The sequence below is a fragment of the Coloeus monedula genome (assembly GCF_965178545.1).
Source record: "Coloeus monedula genome assembly, chromosome: 5".
NCBI classification, from domain to species: Eukaryota; Metazoa; Chordata; class Aves; order Passeriformes; family Corvidae; genus Coloeus; species Coloeus monedula.
In genome coordinates, this window is record NC_138785.1 from 1,322,453 (window position 1) to 1,345,554 (window position 23,102).

General features: G+C 48.3%; 1 protein-coding gene across 3 annotated transcripts; it reads right to left on the reverse strand.

Annotated features, from left to right (window-relative positions):
- Nucleotides 1-305: 305 nt before the first annotated feature.
- On the reverse strand, nt 306-21,499 carry CNOT6L (CCR4-NOT transcription complex subunit 6 like). Of its 3 annotated transcripts, XM_082282674.1 has the most exons (14): nt 21,390-21,499; nt 8,143-8,264; nt 7,844-8,030; nt 7,355-7,440; nt 6,926-7,015; nt 6,087-6,155; nt 5,642-5,799; nt 5,114-5,268; nt 4,688-4,839; nt 3,720-3,944; nt 3,052-3,254; nt 2,667-2,875; nt 2,316-2,378; nt 306-355 (listed from the first exon to the last, which is right to left on the reverse strand). In XM_082282674.1, exons 2-13 carry the CDS (start codon nt 8,252-8,254, stop codon nt 2,360-2,362), a joined length of 1,665 nt encoding a protein of 554 aa, XP_082138800.1. In that variant the 5' UTR covers nt 8,255-8,264; nt 21,390-21,499; the 3' UTR covers nt 306-355; nt 2,316-2,359. The 3 variants fall into 3 exon arrangements, with proteins under 3 accessions (XP_082138800.1, XP_082138801.1, XP_082138799.1); XM_082282675.1 differs by lacking the exon at nt 306-355 and having other exon boundaries at nt 1,644-2,375; XM_082282673.1 differs by lacking the exon at nt 306-355 and having other exon boundaries at nt 1,644-2,378.
- Nucleotides 21,500-23,102: the final 1,603 nt, after the last annotated feature.

Sequence of the window (23,102 nt, forward strand, 5' to 3'; positions counted from 1 at the left end):
CTTGGCTGATGCTTGGCAGAGAGGATTAAGATGTGAGTGGTTCCCACAAGGTTCTCTTGGGATCTGTGTCACCTTGGAACACCGAAGGCTGAAAGGGAGGGAGTGTGACCAAACTTGTGTACGGTTCAGGCTCCTTACAGGGAAAGAAGGAAGCAAAAATACTCAGCTACATTGTACAAAATTCTCTTTTTTTTATATATATATATATATGTATATATATATACACAAACAAAACCCCGTATCGGACAGATTTCACCAGATTGAGTTTTAAAAAGTTGCTTGTAGAAGGGTGTTGGATTTTGTTTTCTCTGCTGGCTTTAGGCAGTGCTGTCGCTTGGGAGTGGACACCAGGCACCTTGTTTTGGAAAGTAAATGGAGGCAGTGAGGAGCAGGGAAGGGCTGGGAGCCTTTTTTCCAGGTGTTGCCTGCAATGTGCTGGGACCTGAGGCTGGGAAAAAAAGCACCATCCCCTCACTGCTCCTGCTGGGAAGGGAAAACCAGGAGGAGAACAGGAGGAAGCCACACAGGAGAGGCAGGTAAACATGTGCATTGACTGAAACATAAACAAGACTCTTTTTTTTGTGCAATGTCTGTTAAAATAACATTTTTGTGTTAAAAACCGCACGGCGTGACGAGCGTTGGGAAGTGCAGCAGAGAAAATCCAACGGAACACCTTCCCGCAACGGAACGCTTCCATCGCTAGAAACCAAAGGAAAATCCAACTGGAGCAGCTCACAACGTTTGCCAGGGGTTGGGTTTTTCTGTCCCCATCCTCTCCCACCCCCATATTACAAAACGTTGGTGCTGGGTTTTTATTTTTATTACTAAATGGCCTCCTCTGCAGTTCATAGACAATCACGGGTGAATTGGAAGTTCCATTTTATACAAACAGCTCAAAAAATACTGGGAGTGAAGTATGGTTAGGAAACACTGCTCACGTTGGGATCACCGTGCGTGGACGAACAGGAGGAGCAGGTTAGAGCACGCCTCTGGAGCAGAGCATCCCCCCTCCCCAAAAAACATACAGCAGCTGAATACAGAAAGGTAATGTCCACAAAATTAAGTTTTTCATGCTATTCTACTTTCCAGTGCTCTCCAATCCATGTGCTATGGCCAGGTGGGGAACGCTGAGGTATATTCCAGCAGAGATACCTGCACCCAGAGGAAAATCCATCTCTGGATGGGCTTTTTTTTTTTTCCTGTTTTGTTCTGGTTTTGCACAAAGCAAGTGCTGCACAGGAATTTCCCCCAGCTCCCATTGCTTCCAATTGATCCCAGACCATAGATGACGCCCCCATTTTTTAGGCTCTTCTTTTCCAAGGGAGTTGTCACTTTGCTGAACCCATTTTTGTCTTCTGGCGCACTCCACCCCCTCCCTGGCCCCCAGTCAGAGTCAGGGAATAGTTTCTCCTCTAAGTCCAATTGATTTTTTTTTTTTTCCCCCCATGGAAAATTTCCTATGTATAAAATGACAAAGGAAATGTTTAATTAAAGAGGAACAGCCTGACTTGGCAGTTTTGCAAGACAGAAGATGGCTCTTTAGTATTTAAAACTAATTTCACAATTCAAATTGGACTTTTTTTGAAGTATACGAATGAGACATAAATATAGGCTTATCAATCTGCTTAAAAATTTCATTCACATCATGGAAAATGTTTTTCATTTATTAAAAATATCACATTTGGAGACTAGAAACAGTAAAGTGCATGAAAAGTTTCAAATAGAAATTCAAGAAAATCTTATAGCAGCAAAAAAGCAGAATAAAGAAAAACTTAAAAACACAGACACGACCTTTTCCTATCACTGTGCCTTTTTTTTTTAAACATTAAGCAGCCGAACAGGTTTTTTTTCAGAAAATTGCATCATGTTTAATGCCTCTTGAGGCACAAGGTTTTGAACTGGCCACCCAGAGCATTAAAAGGAAAGAAAACAAGGATTTCCAACACATCCAAAGAGCATTAACATTTGGGAAGGAACCAGCAGCTTTTTACTTCAGCCCTGACCGACAACAGCTCCGAAACAAATTGGAATCAGGAGAATTTAGAGCTCGAATTTGATCACAGATATATGGCTATCTTTGGTTTTCTGATAGTATTGAGATGAGGGGCAGGGCCACGCTGTCAATCATTTATAGTCAGGTATTAAGTGCTTTGCTAATGTGCAAAATTTATGTTGGATGCAGAGTTCAGTCTCCATTTTGGATTCAAACAAACAGTATTTCTAATATTCTTCCTACAAAACAAGCATCTCTAGGTTTGTTTTTCTTTCTCCTAAAAGGTTGGCTCATTTTGCCGCATTCTGGAAAAAAGTATTACCTTGAAATATGTTAAATGCAAGTTTTTAAATCTCTTTTGTCCATTTAGAAGTGCAGCTTCCTACTGAAAAAAAAAAAAAGCCAGTTTAAAATTAAAAAAAAAAAAACAAAACCAAAACCAAACAAAAATTAAATTAAAAACCTGGAAAGGGGAATAATACTTTGGTTCCAGCCCTAGTGCCAAATGATACCAATATGCACCAAAATGTGCAAAATCTCATATCAAACACAGAAGGAAAGGAGCTTGAAGAAGCAGCTTAAGGTTGGCCATACTTCACTCCTAGACAGTGGGATTTACAAGTGTACAGGTCCGTGAGAACAGGTGCGAGCCCGCCCGGCGGGGCTGCACTACCTGCGGGAGGGCAGGTGCACCCCGTTCACCAGGGGCAGCAGCGGCGGGTGGAGCTCCAGCTGCGTCAACAGGGAGAAGTGGTCGGAGGGGATGTGCGGGTGCGGGCACCCCGTGATGTTGTTGTCCACCAGCCACTGAGGGTCCAAAGGCCCCAGGACTCCGAGCACGTTCATGTGAGTGTTGGAGTAGAAAATGTAGTCAATCACACCCTGCGGAGAGAGGGGGAGACAGCGCGGTGAGGGCAGGGCCCTGCCCGCCCGGCCGGAGGCACCGTGCTGGGGTTGAGCTAGGGCACACCCTGCATCAATCCTCCTTAAACCAGGGGCAGCCAAGGTCAGGGAATTAACACAGCAGTGCCCGCTGTGTCCCGGAGATCGGTGCTTACTTTGAAGTCAAAAGTGTAATTGGTGTAAGGCATCAGGTTGTTCTCGTAGGCGCTCTTGAGCTGGAAGCCGTGCGTGATCCTGCCCTCCGAGGCTCCGTTCTTCCCGTTGCCGCTGAAGTTCATGAGACACTCGTTGTAGCGCAGCTCCTTGAAGTCCTTGTGGTTGTCAGCTACTATGCCATTGCTCAGGTATTCCACCACACCTGTTGCCAAGAGGAAGGGTTCAGGGAGTTGCTTTGAAAGGCAACTTTGGCCTGGGAATGTTAAAAACCAGAACACCACAAAGACATGCCACGAGATCAGAGTTAGCAAAGCAAACCCCTCTCCTCAGAAAGTCTTCATCAGGAACTCACATCTTTCCTACTTCTTATTGCTGCTTTAGGCACAGGTATTTATTTAATGATTTATTTAAGATCTAACTGTGCTTTCCTACACTTTTGAAGGTGCAACCAGCTCTCCTGCAGCGTCCAGCTGAGCGCAAAAAGCAGGCGACTCAACCGGAGGACTCGCAGTCTCTTCAACCAGATTTCCAAAGGCAGCTGTTCCTAGGAAAGCTTTCATCCGTACCTCCCCAGGGAGTGTAAAGTAGCCCCATTGCCTTCAGAGGAAAAAGTGGACTCCAGTGGTCTAAGAAGGTAGGTTAAAAACTAAGCCAAAACCAGTCTCACCTGAATCAGGCAGTGAGTTGAGATCCGCACACAGCACCAGAGGGATAGAGTTGGGATCTGCTGTCGGGCTACTGGGCCTGCTTGAGGCTTTCTCCAGGATGTTTTTCAGCTCTGAGACGAACATCATGGTCTGAATGAGTTTTACATCTGAGTATTCGGGGTCCCAGTGCATGTGGGCATTGGCCACGATGAGCAGCTGTTTGTCCACGTGAAGCGATTTCATACCTGGATAAACAATTTTAGCAGTGAAAAGTTCTGTGAATGCAGCGGGTTCCCGCTTGTTTGTGCTCAGGGTGTAGCTCCTCAAGGCTCAGGGTCAGACACACCAGCAGATGGGTGTGTTTTCATTGCTTAAACCTGTTGAAATGCCTACAGAATGGCCCAGGAAGCTCCTTCCAGCCCTGGAATTTCTCCTCCTTTGAAGCCATCAGAGCCCCAGGCATGCAGACAGAGCAGGGTGGCAACTTTACCTGTGCTGGAACTGTCTGCTGCATCTGATCAAACTTAACGAAAATGTGACAGTCAGTCAATCAAGAGGCAGGAAAAGATACCCGATAATCTCCTCCTTCCACATCAGTACATTAGCACTGACATCTAATCCCTGGGGGAGGATGGAAGGAGTCAATCAAGGAGAGGAAAAGAGTGGAAAACAGAAGCTGAACATTATTGATAACTACTGGTAAGAACAAATGCGTGTAAACACAGTGACCTTGGGAAAGCTGAGCTGCTCGAGCAGAATCCAGCCGAGTAAGCAAGCAGGGATAAAAGCTTGAAAGGAGAAAAGCAAATGCTGGGCATCTTGCTGCGAGCAAAACCAGGCCAGGAAATCACGACATCTGTGCCTGTCTCAGGCACCGATGGGCTGGATTTGGCTGCACCACCAACACGAACAGCATGTTGGAACCTACGAATAACTCCTGCCTTTCCGTGGAGCTGAGTAGCAGTGACGACACCACGGCGGCACTCACTTGCTCCAAATAATTCCTTGTGCACCTCCAACACCACGGCGACTCCGATGTTGTCCTTGGTCATCACTCTGTTCAACATGGCTTCCGAGCCCTCCGAGTTGGCCATGGCCACCTGGTTGAACTCCACCGTGTGCTTCTGCACCAGCGTGAACCTGGGGCAACGGCGAGAGAACCCCAGTGAGCGGCTGTGACCCACAGCCCCCGTGGCAGCGCCCCTGTCTGAAAACCATCCCTGTCTGCTCCCACAGGCACCCTCTCTTCCAAACCACTCGAGCTGCTTCTAGACACCACCCGAGAGCTGCATTTTTGTTTCTGGAAGCAGTGAGAACTCTGGGAGGCGGCTCAGGCTTTGGGAAACTCCCCCCTAATTACTGGAAGCTGTTGTGAGGTTTTAGTGTAATTTTAAAAGCCGCTGCTGCCCCTTACTTTTCCGTTTTGAAGAATATCGCGCAGCCGTCCACATGCTTTTTCTCCTGCTCGGACATGATTTTGGCACGTGACTTTGGAGAAAAGAAGCCGTCGTATCCCCGTTCTTTCAAGGCTGGCAGGAAAAGGGTGAAGTATTGCTCCGTTTCCACTTCCTGGAATTGAACACAAACACCTCAGGCTAAAGAAGTGAAGGAAACTTCACTTCCTTGTGCCTGCCCTGGCTTGCAGTCAGAAAAGCTGCTGTCTGCACAATCTGTGGCACTTCCTAGACTGATGGCCCGCTGGGAACTGATGTGCATTCCTGGATTTCCTGGAATCCCTCCCAAAGGCAAAGTGACAGGTATGTCTTGAATAGCAGTGGACTACACCTAATATTTTTGACACTGGAATATGGATACACAGCTTGTATTGGGAAGACCTGGAATTTGCTATCGAGCAGGTGACTATGGTGCTCTCAAGGGAACACTTAACCCTAAAGGTGGAGGTTCATGCTTTCTGATGGAAAATGCAGTTATTTTTAATTACCTGAAGACTAATGATATCTGCATCACAGTTGACAATTTCTTCCATGATTCCCTTTTTCCTGTACTCCCAATTGAGTGCCCAAGATGGGCAGTAGCCATAGAGCTGCCGGGTGGCATATTTATCACACAACACATTGTAACACATAACTGTAAATGAAGCTGCAAGGACAGAGACAAAGGGAAAGGTTATCAGCCTCTGGATACTCTTTGACTTGGGCAAAGAGTGGCTGGAAGAGCTACGACAAAGCCCAACACGGAAAAGAAACGCCCAGCATCCCGTTCAAATGACAAAAATGGTATTTACAGCACAGCTGTATGTTAATTTTTCTCGTGCCAGCGAACGCTAGTGAAATTGCTATTTTCACTCTGGTCCAGGAAAATGAAGCCCAAGACAATTTTCCCAGTGTGTCATCTCGTGAACACAGGGAAAAGAACCACAGATTTACCTGAGGGCAGAATTTGGTCTCGTTCTTTTAAAGTAATCCATGGCCTTGGAGGCAGCTGCTCTGGATGAACTACAAAAAAAAATTAAAGCAGTGATTAATTCAGGGTTTCTGTTTGTAAGTTACAAATTCTAAGTCAAAGTGATGACTGAACAGTAATGTATTTTGCATCCCCAGCTCCCCGAGTCTTCAGGGGAGGCAAAAATCATTTAATGGAGTGGCTCTAGTAAGGGAAACATTGTGATTTGTAAGATTCATGACTATTTTTGTCTCTTGTTTTCAGATTTAGAAGTGCCACCAAAATACTCCTGCACATTGAATAATCTGCTGAAGAAGGGGGGGTAAATCCTCGCATGGTTCAGCCATCCCTTTTCCAAGAACCTCATCCCATTCCTGCAGTGCCTTAACTTGGGAGACATTGAGTGGCAAAGCAGAAGGCTCAGTTACAGAACCACAAAGCAGGACTGAAGTCAGGTAGTGGATGTTCTTAATGGCTTTGGTGTTTCTTGAGCTAAATTTGACATTCTGCTTGCATTTCAATGATTATTTCTGGTGGGGAGAACCAAAATGGCTTCAGCAAGGCAGACTGTGCCCTTGGTTGGTAATTGAAGGGTTTCAAACAGAACAGAGAGAACATCTGGCTGTAACGTGGCAAAAGCTTAGACAGTACGCATCAGCCTCTTCCACTGTGTGTGAGGGTGTTTTTTGGGATGATTGCAGCCACCTGACAAAAGCACTAAAGCAGTGAGGAAATGCTCTCCCCTCCAGTGGTCCAGACTCTTGTTTCAGCAGCAAATCCTATTTTTAAACCCTTTTTGCCCACCAGATCCGTAGGACTGTACCTGCTAGATTGTCAAGCATGTAGTTCAGTAGCTTTCGGGTTCCGTCTGGATCCTGGTAGAGGCTGAGAATATCTTGGGATAAAGGATTGCCTGCCAACAGCACAAAACAACAGCGGGGGGATCAGCTGCCTGCCTTTCTTGAGGCTTTCCACCCAAAGAAAATCTCCCAGAATGAGAATAGACAAATTAACTCTGCAGGTTCAAGGGTTTATTTCCCTGTCTGGAGATTTCAAACAGGCTCCTAAGGAAGTTTAGCAGCACGAAGAAAGAGAAGCATTGTTTTCCCGACTGCCTGGTCATTTTTGCAACAAACTTAACGCTTAAAATAACCTGTAAGAAAACCTTGAGGTAATAGAGGGAGGTTTTGAGCCCAGCCCCCCCTCACGACTCCAGAGAACTTGTAGGAATATGGAAGTGGAAAGAGCTCACCTTTCAAACCCAGGGTTTGCAGCTGGAAGAGCCGTCCAAGTTCATAAGGCAAAACCCGTAACAGATTGTTATTTAAAAGCAATTCCCTGCAGCAAATGCAAAAACACTCTGAGTGAGTATCACTGCAGAAAGCAACTCCTAAGGTGCTGTACGCTGCCTGTCCTCAAAGAGAACACTTCTCACCCTGAATTTTATTATGGGGAGATATGCTGTATCTTCCCATGTCAAAGCATGACTGAAATACATTTATTAGGGGGGAAAAAAGGCACAAAACCCAAGATGAAACCAGGGATGAAAACAGTGATGTATCAATGATCAGAAAAAAAAGCCCGGTGAACCCCAAAGCAGTTACTGTGACCGAAGCTCTGCACCAACCTGGAATTTTTCAGGATCATTTGAAATACAAGCACAGAAAACAAACCGAAACTCTCGGCCCCGATCCCACGATAGAGATTTTTTGGGGGAGTTAACCAGAATAATTCCCCTCACCTGAGAGACACCATGTTTCCTAGTTCTGCTGGTAAACTTCTGAGTTTGTTGGATGACAGATCCAGGTAAACCAGATTGTGAAGCTTGGCAATATCAGGTGGAATGCGAGTAAGGTTGTTGTCATTGAGGTGCAGAGCAGTCAGGTGTGTCAGCGACCACAGCGACGTACTTAAGCTCCGCACTCTCCCTGAAAGAGGGAAGCAAGGAACCACCTCTTCACTCTGGAACCACCAGACACGAACTGGATCTGGAGTGGTCTGGGGCACCAACTATGGGAACTTAAACTCCAACCAACTCACCCGAGATCTCTAATTCAGCCCAGTGCGACTTCTTCCCATTGGCCACCTCTTCCGCTGACATGATGGTGTAAATTCTGCGAGGATCTGGAGGATCATATTTTTCCTTTGGCATCCCTGTTAGTCTGAAAGACCATCACAACTGTTACTTGACAGCATTCCTTCGTTTCTATCCCGCCATGAGCTCGCCTTCCCCAGGGACACCCCGCAACAACACGTCCCAGAGTTGATGCACAGTATCGGGCTGCCATCAGCCCGCTGAGCCTAGCAGGTGCTCACACCTGGGCAGGATTCCAGGATGGAAAAGAGCACTTCTTCCTAGGAAGTTGGGGTTTCTGCAGTCACCTGCTGGTTTCCCAGTTTACCCCCCATAACCCACGGAGTTGCTTGCTGTGTGCTTGCTGCTGCAGAACCTGCAGACAAGATCAGAGCGTTCCGCTGCTCCCGGCAAAAGCGCACAGACTGCTCCCTCCTGTAGCTTGCACAAGGAACCAAGGATTGAAGGGAAGGCTCTTATTTTCAACATACAAGATCCCACTTCTCCACTCCACTTAAACAAGGCTTGAAATTGCAGTCTGAGGGGGAATTAGCTCCATTTTCCCACTAACTATCCAGCTTTTGTGTTTTGTGCTTTTTCATGCTCTGGATCAGTCAAGCCCTTTGTATTCCTAATGGCCCAGGAGCCATAAAAGGAGCTCAGGTAAAGTTCCCATTTAGCTGTTCAGGGGCACAAAGGGCTCCAGCCCAGTGCAAAATGTGAGTATCAGATGCCTAAGGATGAGCCTGTGCACACCAAATTCATCCAATTGTCCTGACTGTCAGAAGGGAGCTCTGATGTCCCATTCAAAAACCATCCACTTTTCAGGGAACACAGGGAGCAATTTTATTCTGTGCTTCCCTCGGCTGTTGTGCTGAGCAGGACTGTGTGTGACTTAAAAACACGAGGTTAGCTGACTTTGCTGTTTGCTGGTCTCTTCCTCCCCAGACACACTCCCCAAAATCCACGAGCCTTGATTTTATCCAAATCCACAGCTGCTCCACAGGATGCAGCTCTTCCCTCACACAGACATCTCTCCTACAGCTGGCGGCCGTAGCTGTGAAGCTCTTCAAACAACTGTAACTCGAATTCAAGGTAACAAGCTGAGGATTTTGTTCAGCAAGTCCAACTAACCAAAGAGTCTGCTTTCCCTTTATGAGGGTCAAGTCCTGCAGCATTTCCAGCTGACGCCAACAGCCAGAGCAGCGTTCCGGCACGGCACAGGAGCAGGAGCTGCAAGGGCCGTCCCCTGCCAAGGGTCTCAGTTACAGGGCTGCTGCTTCCTTCCCTGATGAACGCCCAAGCAAATTCCAGGGGCAAATGCGAGCCCTACATCTAATTATAGCCCCCTGTTATTTCCAGGTGAAGTCACACAGCGAGCAGAGCTACGGCGTAAGAGGATTCTGCGCTCACACTGCCTGGCACGGGGCCACGAAGGAAAACAGTTACTTAAGGACAAGGGATTAGACCTGAAATCCTTCCACCCTCGTTCCAGACCCCCAAAATCAGGAACGGCCTTTCCCCCACACACAAACAGGCTGTGCTTTGGGAGTGCCAAATCTCTGGTGCTTGGGTTTTGCTGGATTTATCTTCACTCTTCAAGTGCCTGTGTGAAAGTGGGGAGCACTTGAACAGACTCCTCACGGTCCCTGCCAGGCCACAGGAACCCTATTCTGCCTGCCTCACTGTTTAATCTGTTTTATCTTAAACTGATCAATACCTCTACCACAACTGGATCCAAGACACAGCAAACTTTGCTGTCCAAAACCCAGGATTTGGGGGAGTGCTCTGTGATGAAGTCCTTAAAACTACTGTGGTGAGACCACCTGAGCCATCCCCTACCCATCCACACCAGCCCACAGGTGACCACTGACCCCTGACACCATCTGAAAGCTCCAGGATTGCTCCTTGGCAGGGCACCCGATGCTGAAACATGGCTCATTAAGAGAAGTGCTCTGCCAACGTAGAGCAAAGTGTGGCCGTCAGGGGCCTTCCAGAGAAGTGAGCCCTGAGCTGGGAGGCAAAGGACGCACACATTTTTCAGCTGTTAGTCACTTTAATATTGCTTTGAAATAGTGGTGAGTCAAACAGGCAGCAGTGTCATTGCCACAGTTACAGAAAGGGGAAAACAAACCTAAATCAAATGCACCTTTTTTTTCTCCTTTTGCATCACAGCAACATTGAGCAAGACTTAAAAGTCACCATGTGTCATTTTTTTCTTAGGCAAAAAATGAATTCTGCCTGGGTTCCCAATTCCTCCTGTTCCCATCTCCCACTCTGCTTGTCCTGGAACTAAAACAATACACAGAAATCTCAACCTGTTTTTGCTCAGTCTTCTGGGAACTACACTGAGTTCCCTGAATCCGTTAACCCCAAAACTGGATGCACATCAGTGCAAATTTTTGCAGGCTTTTCTCCGAAAGGCTCTCCTTGGAAAACTTTTGAAGCTACTACAACTTGCTCTCCGCTACAGATCCAATTCTGTAAACTTAAATAGGGTGACCCTGATTTTGTGTCAATTAAACACAAAATCTCTTCGCCATTTTGTGTAAATTAAAGAAAACCTGAAGATGGGAACATCAGTGCATTAGTGAGAACAATATTTAAGCTCTGGGGGTTCCTAGAGTCCATCCCCAAAAACCCAGAGATGCCTGGCAGAGCAGGATTACTCAGCTGGAACCCTAGGTGTGGTCCTGGGTGAGCCTAAGTAGCTCTCTGAGGAGCATATAAAAAGAGCCAGGGACAGGTAATGTGCTTCCAGCGGTAGGTCTGTGTCTGCCTTTTCCTTGGACTTTTGGGCTTTTGTGCTGTTATATTTGCTGGGTTTTTTGTGTATGGGGCATGCTGACTATCTTTTAAAGCCTGTGGGAAGAAAAGGAATAATGGAACACTACTGAAGGTGTGAGGAGTGTCAAAGAGGAAAGGCTGAGCTATTGGGTTGCAGCAGAAGCTTTTAATATGAAGAAATGTTTTTTGGGCAACAAACAACAGGAACTTCTGGGTTGTAGACACACAGTCCCTTCCCCAAGGAGTGCAGAAGATGCATTTCTTAAATTACAGTGACCATAACATGTTTTGTTTAAGTTCTTTCATTCCTCAATGCATAAATAAGTTGTCTAATGAGGGGGCAAATGGAGAAGAGCTGTGCCTGCATCCTGCTGCAGCCCTGTGTTCATGGATGTTTGGCACAGCTCCAAACCCTCGCCTCCAGCCCAGTGACATTCTTTGTGATTCTCTTTTTTTTTTCACCCCCAGCCTCTCTATATGGATGAGTCAAACTGCCAAAGCATTTTGGAAACAATCCAGCAGCCAGCCCTGAGTCGCTCCTCCTTCCTCTGAGCACAGCTGACTGTCCATCCCCTTCCATATGGTGATCCCTCCCAGGAATTACCCATCCTGCTGGCTGATGGGGCGTGCGCGTGTGTACACACACGTTGCTGAACGCTGGCAAGTCGGGCTGAAAGCTGGAAAAGAGCACCATTTTTATCTGTTTATCTAAATGTCTATTTATGTGTTTTGTAATCAGTCCTGAGCGGCTGCAAAGGCGGCAGAGGAAGGCTGCTCGTCTGCACTGCTCTGCTTTTAGAAGAGTGTGACAAAAGCCTCCCCATTTCAGCCTCCCCAAGGAGAAGAGAAGCACAGCCAGTACCCACAAATACAAAAACGGGCTTGGAGTACTCTGGGGGGGAGGAAAATCAGGTGATTGTTCAAGGGTGTATGTTAAAGAGGATTTAAGGAAACCTGCCAATACTGGGGTATGTACAGATGTGTTAGCTGAAGGTAAACTATTTGCTGTATCCCCGCATACAGTATCTAGTGTGTATATACTAGCAAGAAAATACTGGAGAATGGGGAATTTTGGTGGTTTTTTGTGTGGATCTGAGCTTTTTTCATGGTGCTTTCCTGCAGGAATATGTCCAACCACCTCTGTGTACACTGCCTCTCCCAAGAATTCAATGAGCACCCCAAGTCTGCCATGGCAGGTACTGTCTCTTTCCAGATTCTTATTCCAAGTACCCTGACTGGGGATAGAGATTAGCAGAGAATCAAATACAAATGCCTCATCGTGTTTTTTCTATAAAAAAACCCCCAAACAATAAAAAACAGTGTTTGAGGAGATCTGAAACAATTCCTGAGGTAAGTCTGACACAGAGCACAAGCAAATTCAAGTGGGGAATAGGTAAAGGTAAGAGGTAACCATTTAGCTGCAGTAAATTCAGTGGTGCTGGGATCCCAGGGGGCTCCACCTTATCTCTTCAACAGAGATCATAAAAGCCCAGAGGAGCACAGGCAAGTCACAGAAGCAAACAGCAAAAGCCAAGGGGAGGAGTGGGAAGGGAGGGAACGAGCTCTATTTGATTAATTCCAGAGCCAACTGGCACTTGCTTGATGGAAATGCTAATTGTCCCACTGACATACACCCACTAGTTATTCCCCCCATTCCCTCATCTCCTGTAAATGAAGCAGTCTTTTCTTAAATCACAGGTAACACAAGAATACCCAGGTTTCCACCCTTCCTTTTCCTCCATGTCACACCCCCACTTACGAGAGCAGCTGAACTATGTACTGCATGGAAACCCTACACAGCGTTACATAGCTGCTTTTTATTGCTCTGCTTGGTTAAGAGTCACTCCTCACTCCAAAAGAACAGCTCCCGCCCCGTTGGAAGCAGCCTGTTACCTCTCAGTGTGCGCATGACAACTCCTGAATATCCACATCACTGAGTGATACCTGCCTTTGTCTGCGGGTGCCTTTTACACTTTCTTCTTCCAGAGCAGCTCCTGGGGCTGCTTTACATGCAAACGCAGGGCAGGCTGCTCCCAAAAAGTAAGGCTTTGCTTACCAGAAATGCATGCAAGGGGCTACTGTAGGGCAAGAAGTGTTTCCAGCAGCCAGCCTGTAAATAAATCTCATCAGAAGCCCCCAAAGGGCTGGTTTAAACAGTGCACTTACTTATTTACACAAGTATCTTGCACTGTTTCAGAGAAATGACCCATTTGCAATGCTGCTCCATCCCCTGGAGAGTGCTGGGTTTCTAATGAGATCCAGGGCAGAGTGGCTTAAAGGATTAGGAACTGAAGTCACTGGGAGTCTGGGGAAGGAAGAAGCCAGCGCTGGATAAAGACAAAACACTGTCCTGGGCTGTGGGCATGGAAGAGCAGCAGCCATGCACAGCTGCAACTTAAAGCTGGAGGCTTCCCTAGGACTGCTTTGGCAGCCACGGGACTGGGGAGACGGAGAACTCCCAACAGCATGAACAGAGTGAGCCTGCAGTGCCGAGGTGTGCGAGTGCCCCTCCGAGCCCTGAGGGAAGAGCTGTTGTATCAAGGCTGACCCGACACCCATTCAGTCACGCCTGAGAAATGAGAAAGACCCTGCTCCGGCTGCTGCTGTGAGCCAACACCGTGTCTCATCCAGCTCCTCAGGATCAATACCTGGAGAGAAGTCAGCTATTGACCTGTTTCCTGAGCAAAACTACACCGGAATTATGAATCCATGCACACTGCAGGGACTCGGGAGAGGTCTTCTCAATGAACCTTCAGATACAGTTGGAATCATCAATACCCTTTCATCCTTCAAAGCAAAGTTTGTGCTAGGAGAAAAGAAATGAGATTATTTCCACGGCCACGCTATCATCTTCCCTTTTCAGTGGGAGACTGCCAGCACTACCACAAAATAAGCAAAGCCCAGCAACACTTCAGCTACTCTCCCTCTACAATCCAAAGAAATCTGCCACTGTAAAACTTAATTCAAACAGCTTTCGAGTTACAAGGCTTGCCTTGTACAACTTCAGGTAAGTTTGGATGAGTCAAAGCTCAAGATTTTAAAAGAAAGGAGGAAAAAAAGGGAAAAAAAAAGCCAAAGGAAAAAGTAGACACCGATAGTGGAAACTGTTTTGCAATCACTGGCACAATAAATGAGCCTTTTCAGTTTGAACAGGCCACAGGATGCTGCATTACTGCTCAAAGTAGCCGGGCTTGTATGCTCAGGAGAAGAGAGAAGGGATCTGTTAAAAAAGCCCCCAGTTTATAGGAATAAACCCTGTTCTCCAGAGGGTGTGTTTAAATGTGCTTTGCATTTTAATCTCGGAAGAAGAAAGGTTTGCCTAATAGCCTGAGCAAAGCATATTATTTGAATATTGAACGATAGTTCAGCTGCTTCTCTATCTGATTATCCCAGTCTTTCCCATGAGCATTTACATCATGCTAAAACTTCCAAACAGAATCCCAGACTGGTTTGGGTTGGAAGGCACCTTAAAGCCTGTCCAGTTCCACCTCCCAGCTACGAGCAGGGACACTTTCCACTGTCCCAGGCTGCCCCAAGCCCCGTCCAACCTTGCCTTGGACACTTCCAGGGATCCAGGGGCAGCCACAGCTTCTCTGGGCACCCTGCTCCAGAAGAGAGGCTGAACTTGTGTGGGTTCCTCTGTTCAGCCACCCGAAGGGATTTCACCTAAAGCCAGAGAATACCTTTGGTAAATTTTGCTGTAGTTTTTCAAACAGGTTGGTTTTCTGGTATTCTTAACATACTGGCATGTGAGAGGTTAATTACAGAGTTCTCTGAAAGGCAGTTAAAGAAGACAAATGCAGTCCAAAGGCCTGGTGCTACCTCCCCTGCCGTACAGAAATGGAGAGTAAAGGAAGAACACAGACACAGTGGGTAGGTGCAAGAGGCAGGTATGGATTCAGGAATGCTGAAGCCTTGTTGACAGCCTGAGGTTTTCAACCACGTAATTTTCCAAGCAGAAAATACTTGTGAGTTATACTCATCTCCCCATGTCCAGGGTTGTTTTGCTCAGACCTGCAGCTGCCATGAAATAAATGGCCAATGACTAAAAACTGAATTATTCCCCCTTTACCTGCAGGGGAAGCACCCGGGCGTTCCTGGAGCAGGCAGAAAAACATCTTGCAGTTCAGCACAGGCCTAGTCTCAAACTTCCTGGCCTATCCACAGGTTTCAAAATACTTTACAGATGTGCTTCTCTTATCCACTCAAAACATTCCTGATTTCTCTGATGCACACTGCTCCTTCACAGTCTCTTGCTCCAGACTATGGAGGAGAAGGAAGAGGCTCATTGCACAGGTACAAACATGTTCCTGGAGATCAACCTGCTCCCAATGGCAAGATGTGACTTGGATGGAGGAAAAAACGTGAGCCCAGCTCCTCCTGGCACCTGGAACTGTTCTGGTATGTGAGAAGTCATCTGGCCCTGCTTTCCTTTTGCTTTCTTAACCTTCCAGAACAAAAAGGGATTAGAGGAAAGGCGTTCACAAGTGGAAATTTTGGCTGGGCAGTCATTCATCCTGTGCTAGCTCTTTCCCACTGCCAGGGCTAGTTGTAAATTAATGTAACACAATAAGTAGAAACTGAATTTTGAGCTATAGGGGAAGAGGGAAGAGCAAAGGATATTCTCCACGTGTCAAGGCTGACTCAGGATTAAGGACATTTTTTTGTGGGACATACACCCTCCTTGTGATCTCACACAGGATGGTGATATCCAGCAAAGCATACAAAGGATGTTTTCTGCTTTCCCCCTTGCTCAGTTTTCCTGGGAGTATCGTGTGGAAAAAAAAGAGCTACAAATCTGCAGAAGGAGGTCTTCAACACTCTCTTTAGATGGTGCTTAAACCCAGAGCCTTTTCAGAGGGCCTTTAGATTGATTTCTTAGGAAGAAAAAAAAAACCCAACCAAACTAACTTGTGATTAGAAGGCACAAAGATGTTCACTCAGATGGAAGCATTCCTGAAAAGCGAGGGGAAAACTACCCAAGCAATTCATTCAGCTGCCCTAAAGGGTAAACGGCAAACTTGAGCACCATCCACAAACCCTGATTATTATTACTATTATTATTATTATTAACAGCTTGACCAAAAGCTTATGGGTTTTGTATTTTTCTTTGTACTCCTGGAAGCTGATGAACTAAAACAACGTGTTTGACACCAAAACAAGGAGGAGGGTCCCCCTGCAGCAACACAAGGCTAAACATTCCTCCCTCTCCTGCAGCCTGCGGAGCTGCCTGAGCCCGGGAATATGTTTTGCCTTTACAAAAAGCACGTAATATGTTTAATTGGATCTTTCCTTGCAGGCCGCTGGAAGTAGCAGTCTGGGGAGCTGTTGTTGACTTGCAGCAGTAATTGTGGAAGGACTGGTGGCCAGGATAAAGAACACTTACTCGGGCGCTTTGCTTTGCATTCCCGTTCCCAACACAGCCTCTGGAGACTATAGGTGGGTGCAGAACTCTGGAACGGGAAAGGCCCACGGGAAAAGAGCTGCCTCCGGTAGTTTCCCAGCCATAAAAATTCCTGCTGCTCCTAGCTGAGGGCACAAGAGGTTTCCCTTCATGCTTTGTTTAGGGTAAGGAATAATCCAGATCCACATCAGTGGGGATGATGGCAGGGTGCTCTGAAGGATTTGTCTCTTCATGTCTAAAGTTTCCCAACCCTCAAGCTGCAAGTGGGGGGAACCCAAAACTAAACTCTGCTGAAGGGTTAATTTCAATTTAGAATATGCACTTACACCCCAGCCTTCATATCCTGGAAATCTGCATTTGGAGTCCCACAGCCCTTTTATCCACGTTTTTTCTGTCTTTCTCAGAGAAAGCACCAAGCAAGCAGAAAGGGGAAGACAATACACCACATGTACATAACTGCTGAGCATAAATGGTGCTGTGCAGTCATAAACACCATTAATGATTCCCATCAGGAAACGCCACTGTAGGGCTGAGCACACACGACCCTATCTGCTCTGCGTCTACACACACAGGTTACAAGCTGTAGTTCAGTTACTCGTGTGCAAGACACCCAACAGCCCACCAGGTTTCTCTTCTGTTCCCCGGTCTGGTGCAGCTCCCAAAATCCCTGTGCTTGCTGACTGCACCTGACTTGTAGCTACAATAGCTTGGAGTTGCTTTTTGTTCACCTTGGAGCATTTTTCTAAGTGCTGTTCTAACATCTCCCCCTGAAAGGGATAAAATGTGTTCCTTGTAGAACACCACACAGTGCATTTCTGCCTATCTTTAATTCTATTTTCCATGATCACCTGTCAAATCGCTTTCTGGTGGTGTCTGAACACTCCTAAAGTTACACCTCTGTAGGGACATGCCCAAGAGACTGCAGAAGCTGTTCTTCTAAACAGGATTCCAGAAAGATTAACTTCGGTTTGGTGTTTGTTTTTTGTTTTGGGGGGAGTGTGGATTTCTTTTTCTCCTTCTCAGCTCAGAAATTTCTCCCACATAATAGCACCCAAGTCAGGCTCAGTACCTTGCCATCGGAGGTAAGCGTCACGTAGCCCTTTTGTGAATTTACTAAGCTGCCAGCAGAGCCAGTCAGCATGTTCAGCTAAAGGCCTTCCACGGTGCTCTCTGCATCCAGCTCCAAGATCTGAAGGCACAAATGGATCCAGCAAATCCTGTGCATATTAAGTTCTTTTTGCCATTTCCTGCCACACACTGCTGTTTATTTCAAGTTGATCTTTTTGGGGTGGTCTTGTGGTGGGAAGTTTGATGACAGCCCCAAGGTGCACACAAGACAGGGAAGGAGAGCAGCAGAATTCCAGAAATACTGTCACCACCTAAGGATCTCGATAAAGAAACCTCTCTCTTTTTTTTTTAATCATTACAGGTGAGATGGAGAAGCTGCACAGACAAATCACTGGAACCCAAAGAATTAATCAGAAGGTGAAGTTACACCACACTGTCACTGTAACAAGCACCCAAGCCTTGATTACAGCCTGCCATCAAGAGAACCACAGAATCTGGACAAAAAAAAATATTACAAGAGGCTTAGCATTTAATGCTCTAAAGCACTAAATCCACAGCAAATCCTCCTGAATCTAAATATGCCTAAAATATATTTTAACTTATTTTTTTTAAGTTTTCACAAATGCCATCTTATGCTCCCAGAAAACTAAGCTCCGCTGTTACTTTTGCTTTCTTGGTAGTCCGCAAATCAGGTTACATCCCATGCCTCTAGTGCCCTTTTGGCACCCCAAAAGCTCTTTCCAAAAAACTGCAAGCAAGTAAGCACTTATTTGGATTTATCTCCTCTTTTAAACCCAAGTAACCCAAAAGTGTCCTGCAGATTACAGCTGATAGAAGCAGAACTTTTGGGGGGTGGTTCAAGAAAGTTTGCTTGGAAATTGTGCATGATACTGATGCCTTATTTTATCACTTAAAACCCCAGGGAAGGTTTTAATAAGAAAAAAGAAATACACTCCCCCATTTGTGCACGTTGACTCGAACAAAAAAGCCAGTGGCTGCTGTGATTTACCTAACTGTAAGTTTTAATTCTTGGTGGTTTAGTTTTAAATTAAGTAGAGACTTAACCAGTGTGGAAATTAATTAATTTTTCTCCACTGGTGCCTTTTCATTCTCCTAACAGAGTCCACACACACACACCCTGGGATCACTTTCTGGCTTATTTCTCCTATGACTGGTGTGAAAGCTAAACTTGGTCAAAAGCCTGCCTGGCTTTTTGCAAAACCAAGGTTGTTAATGGAAAACAACAGTATAATCCCAGTTTATCCCATGAAATGGAAGTCTTATCAACACCTTTGGGTGGAAAGAGAACAGCAGTAACGTCACTTACTTCCACAAGAGACTTCCCACTGCAAATGTGATGGAGCTCCTACAGATTCTGGATGGGAAGAGGAGAGCCCCACACAGCAAATACACCCGGAGCAGCTGTCCCTTCCCTTCCCTTCCCAGCCAGGCAAATAAATGGCTGAGCAGGCTACATGCCTGGAAGCGGCACTGCTACCAGGGACAGGGAAAAACACCCTTTAGAAAACGAAAACAAGCTCTATCAGTAAAAGTGCACTTCTGCAGATAACTGCTCCTGCAGCTGGGACTTCTGCTGGCACAGCTCTGTCAGTCACGGGTCACACTCCGTCACCGCGCGCACAGACAGAGCTGTGCCAGCAGAAGTTCGCCGTGCAGACCTGGTGGGAAACTCCGCAGCCACTGACGTGGATCTGCAAAGTTTCGTCTTTTTCGTGCTGCAACCGAGGTAAGTTTTTCCAGCAGTCTGATGATGGGGAGTCTCACCCCTGACACATTAGGATCTGGCCTTCCAAGGATAGGAGAAAACCAAACTTTGCACAGGAACACCTATGGGCCATTTACACTGAGTTTTATCCTTCAATTAAATACACTAACTAAATGAGAAAGAGCCCCTGTAGGAAGAAAAGATAAAAGGGAATAAATTAAATTGTGCTGTACTTCAGCACTCGGAGCAGCCCCCGCTTTTAATAGTAAGAAGGGAACAAAAACGAAAGTGTTTGACGGGATTTGTTTAGCAGACAGCAGAGCACTGCAGAATTTCCACTGCTCTGTGAAACCCAAAAGGCACACTGCAGCGGGGCTTTTGGCACCCTCAGTCACCTCTGGAGAAGATTTAATGCCTGGGCTGGAGCTCAAACACAAGTTCTGTTTGGGTGACCCAACACGATCCTGCAGATTGGTGATGGGGATCATTATTCCAGAGCACAGAGCAGTGAGGTGTCAGCAGTGCACGCTGTCTGTCTGCTCCGGATCAAAATGCTAAACTCAGGCTGGAAATCCCACACTCAGGGGGGAGGGACGCACGGAGGGAGCAGGGCTCCGTCCAGGACGTCAGGTCAGGCTGCGGTGCTCGCAGGCAGTGCAGAGCAAACCTCGGTGTCCCGCCAGCCGGGATCTGCTGGGAGGCACCGCCAGCACGTGGCCGTGCCCACGGCTGCTGCCTTCCGGGACAGGGACGTTTGGAAGGGCCAATTTCCCTCTTTTTCACAGGGAGAACACAGAAATAAAATCACTGGCAGTGTCATCTTGGTAAAGGCTGTGCTCTGCCTCCACGAGAGCTCTCTGGCCCTCCAAACTGGGATAGAGCTTCTAGGAATTCCCTGGGTTGTGTCACGCTGTAGTTAGGAATAATGTGCTATTTTTTTTCTTCTTTAAAAATAAACACGTTACCATCACTTTCATTATCAGCCATGTCTACACACCATGAACGACTTCTGGGCGGGTGTTTGCCCTTCTACGTTAGCTTTGGGTTGTGGGGGAGCATCACAGAGAGGGGAGGGCACTGCTATGGATTTAATTGTAAAGAATTCTCTGCTTAACCAAGGCCATCTAAAATCCTTATCAGCACAGCAGCTCAGGAGAAGTTGAACCTCCCCAAAACAAATACTCAGCCTATTCAAAGTTTCCAAAATGGCCCGATAAAAGCCACTGGTCTAAAGATTTCCAGAAGGTCAGATAAAATGTGGTGTGGCTGGGAGCAGCGGAGCCCTTCACTACATTTACCAGGAGCACTTCAGTTTAAAAAGCGAGCCCCAGACTGTAACAGAAACTCAGTGTTTAGGTGTTTGCTTTCATTTGCAAGCACCACTGCCGTGGCTGGCAGCCCAGGTTTTATTGCAGGTGACACTCCTGTCATCTTCCTCCTACGGAACTGCTGCAGACTACTGGGAAACCACTGGGAAAAGGTGGAGACCAGTGTCTCCCCAAAACATCCTAACCCCAAAAGTAGCCTCACCGCAAACACACCCTCACCAGCATACTGGGGTCACCCACAGCGCCAGGCCAAGGTCCCATCATGGGACGTCAAGGGGATTGGGGACAAGCGTTCGCCCCCTGGCCAGGATTCGCCCCGTGGCCAAGTATCACCCTACAGCCATGGTTCACCTCATGGCTGCTATTAGTCCCGCGGCTGAGGCTCACCCCAAGGCTGGGATTTGCCCCATGACCGGGATTTACCCCACAACCAGGACTCGCCCCACGGCCGGGGTTCACCCTATGGCCAGGATCTGCCCCACGACAGGGATTTGCCCCCGGACTGGGGCTCGTCCCACGGCTGGGATTTGTCCCACGGCTGAGGTTCACCTCACGGGGTTCACTCCAGGGCCCGCGTTCATCCCACGACCGGGATTTGCCCCACGGTCACGGTTCACGCCACGGCCGGGATCCGTCCCACGGCCGATCTTCCCCCCATGCCCGGAACTGGCCCCACGAGCACGGCTCGCCCCACGGCCGCCACCCGCGGCTCCGAGGCGAGCGCGGCATCCCCTCGGGCAGCTCCGGCTCCGGCCGCCGCGGCCTCCGGGGCTGCCCCGCGGGGCCGATCGCCGTCTCCCCGCGGCGGGGGCTCTGCCCGCACCCCCGCACACGCGGCCCGGCCGCGGCGCTGCCGGCGGGGCCCGACATGGCGGCGGGGCCGCTCCCGCCCGCTCTCACCTGCATGCGGCGCGGCGGGGCGGCGGGGCCGGCGGCGGCGCGGCGGGGCGGGCGCACACGACATGCGGGCGGCGGCCCGCGGGCAGCGGGGACGGAGCCGCGGGGCCCGGGCGGCAGCGGCGGCGGCGGCGGCGAGGAGGAGGAAGAAGAGGAGGAGGAGGAGCGGCGGCCGGGGCGCGCAGGGCGGAGGAGACGGGGACGGGGGCGGGCGCGGGGAGGCGGCGGCGGGCGGTGCCGGGGCCGGGGCCGCGGCGGGGGGAGCGCGGGCACTCGCGGGGCCGTGTCAGCGCTCACGGACGGGCGCCGGCAACATCGGCAGCGGCCCGAAAGAACCACTCGGTTTTATCCCCGCGGTTTTACCCCTCCTTTTTGCCCCTCGGTTTTACCCCCCGGTTTTACAGCCGAGGACGCGGCTGTCATCGCGCTGCGGTGGGAGAAGGAAGAGTCCACTTGGGAATCCAGGGTGCCCCGCGTTCAGCGAGGATTTGAGTATGCGGGCATCTCGTCGGTGTCAGACACCTTTGTTTCTCCTCCTTTAGGTAATGGGGTTTTTTTTCGGCGCCCGAGTGTCAGTGGCACGGATCCTTGTGGGCAGCTGGAGCAGGGAAAGGCAGGTAAATGTGGCTCTGGTGCTAAAGCCCATCGCCTACCAGACACACCAGCATCCCTTTGGTGGCCGACTAGGACGAACGTGAAGGAAAGGTGGATTGAAAAATAAAATATGAGCAGCAGCCAGGTGCGGGGAGGGATGTGAGTCTGTGTGTGCCCAGGTGGGAAAACGGTGCTGGAAAAAAAAGAGCACCAGGGAGATGTAGGGAGTGTCTGAGGAAGCAACAGGTGGCTGGGGGGGGGGGGGGGGAGAGGGCAGAGAGAGGGACAAGACTTCAGGCCCTAGGGCTTCTAGTTGGAATTGGCTTTCTACTGCAGCTGCCTGAGCTCATGCTGCACCCAAGAAGTTCATTGATGCCCGGAGAGTGGGAAGTGCCTCAGTAATGGGGCAAGGGGTGTTGGTAGGAAATGGGCTTTGGAGCTAGTGAGGTATTGGGAATGGGTACGCATTAACTGTGAGCCCGTGTTTCTCCCAAAATCCACGGTCCACCTTGTGTGCAAAAAGCCAGAGGCTCACAGAGGAAGGTGGGAAGATGGTGACGGATGCAGGTTACCTGGCCACAGGTGTGCACTGAACAGTCTCCTCTCCCATCCACCACCACTGCAGGGGTCACACGTGCCGAGTGCCCATCCAAAATGGTTTCATTTCCCCACCGTGAATTTAAAACAACTGTTTGTTACTCCTCAGATGAAACTTTTTTACCGAGGAGGGTTCCTTTTCCTCCCATAGCCCTCACACCTCCGCATCTCCATCCTTTCCCAGGACACTGAGCCAAGAGTTGGATTGGGTGAACACAGTTTTGTTACAACTTGTTCTACACAGCCCCCTGTGTCTGATTTAAAAGTTCTTTAAAAGCGGATCCATTGGGGAATTTTACGTAGCCACATATCCCTAATTTAAAAATTCTTGGACATGCATTGATTGGGGACGACTGGGGGATTGGAATGTTTTTAGTCAAAAGCACATCAGTGTGAAATAAAAGCCCCCTTTAACCATTAAAGTTTGTGGTGTGAATCTGAACAGCTCGGGAGATGGTTAAACAAAGTCTTTGTTAGTGGATGCTGCTCCAGGAGAGCGGATTAGGGAGCTCTTTTCCCAACCCA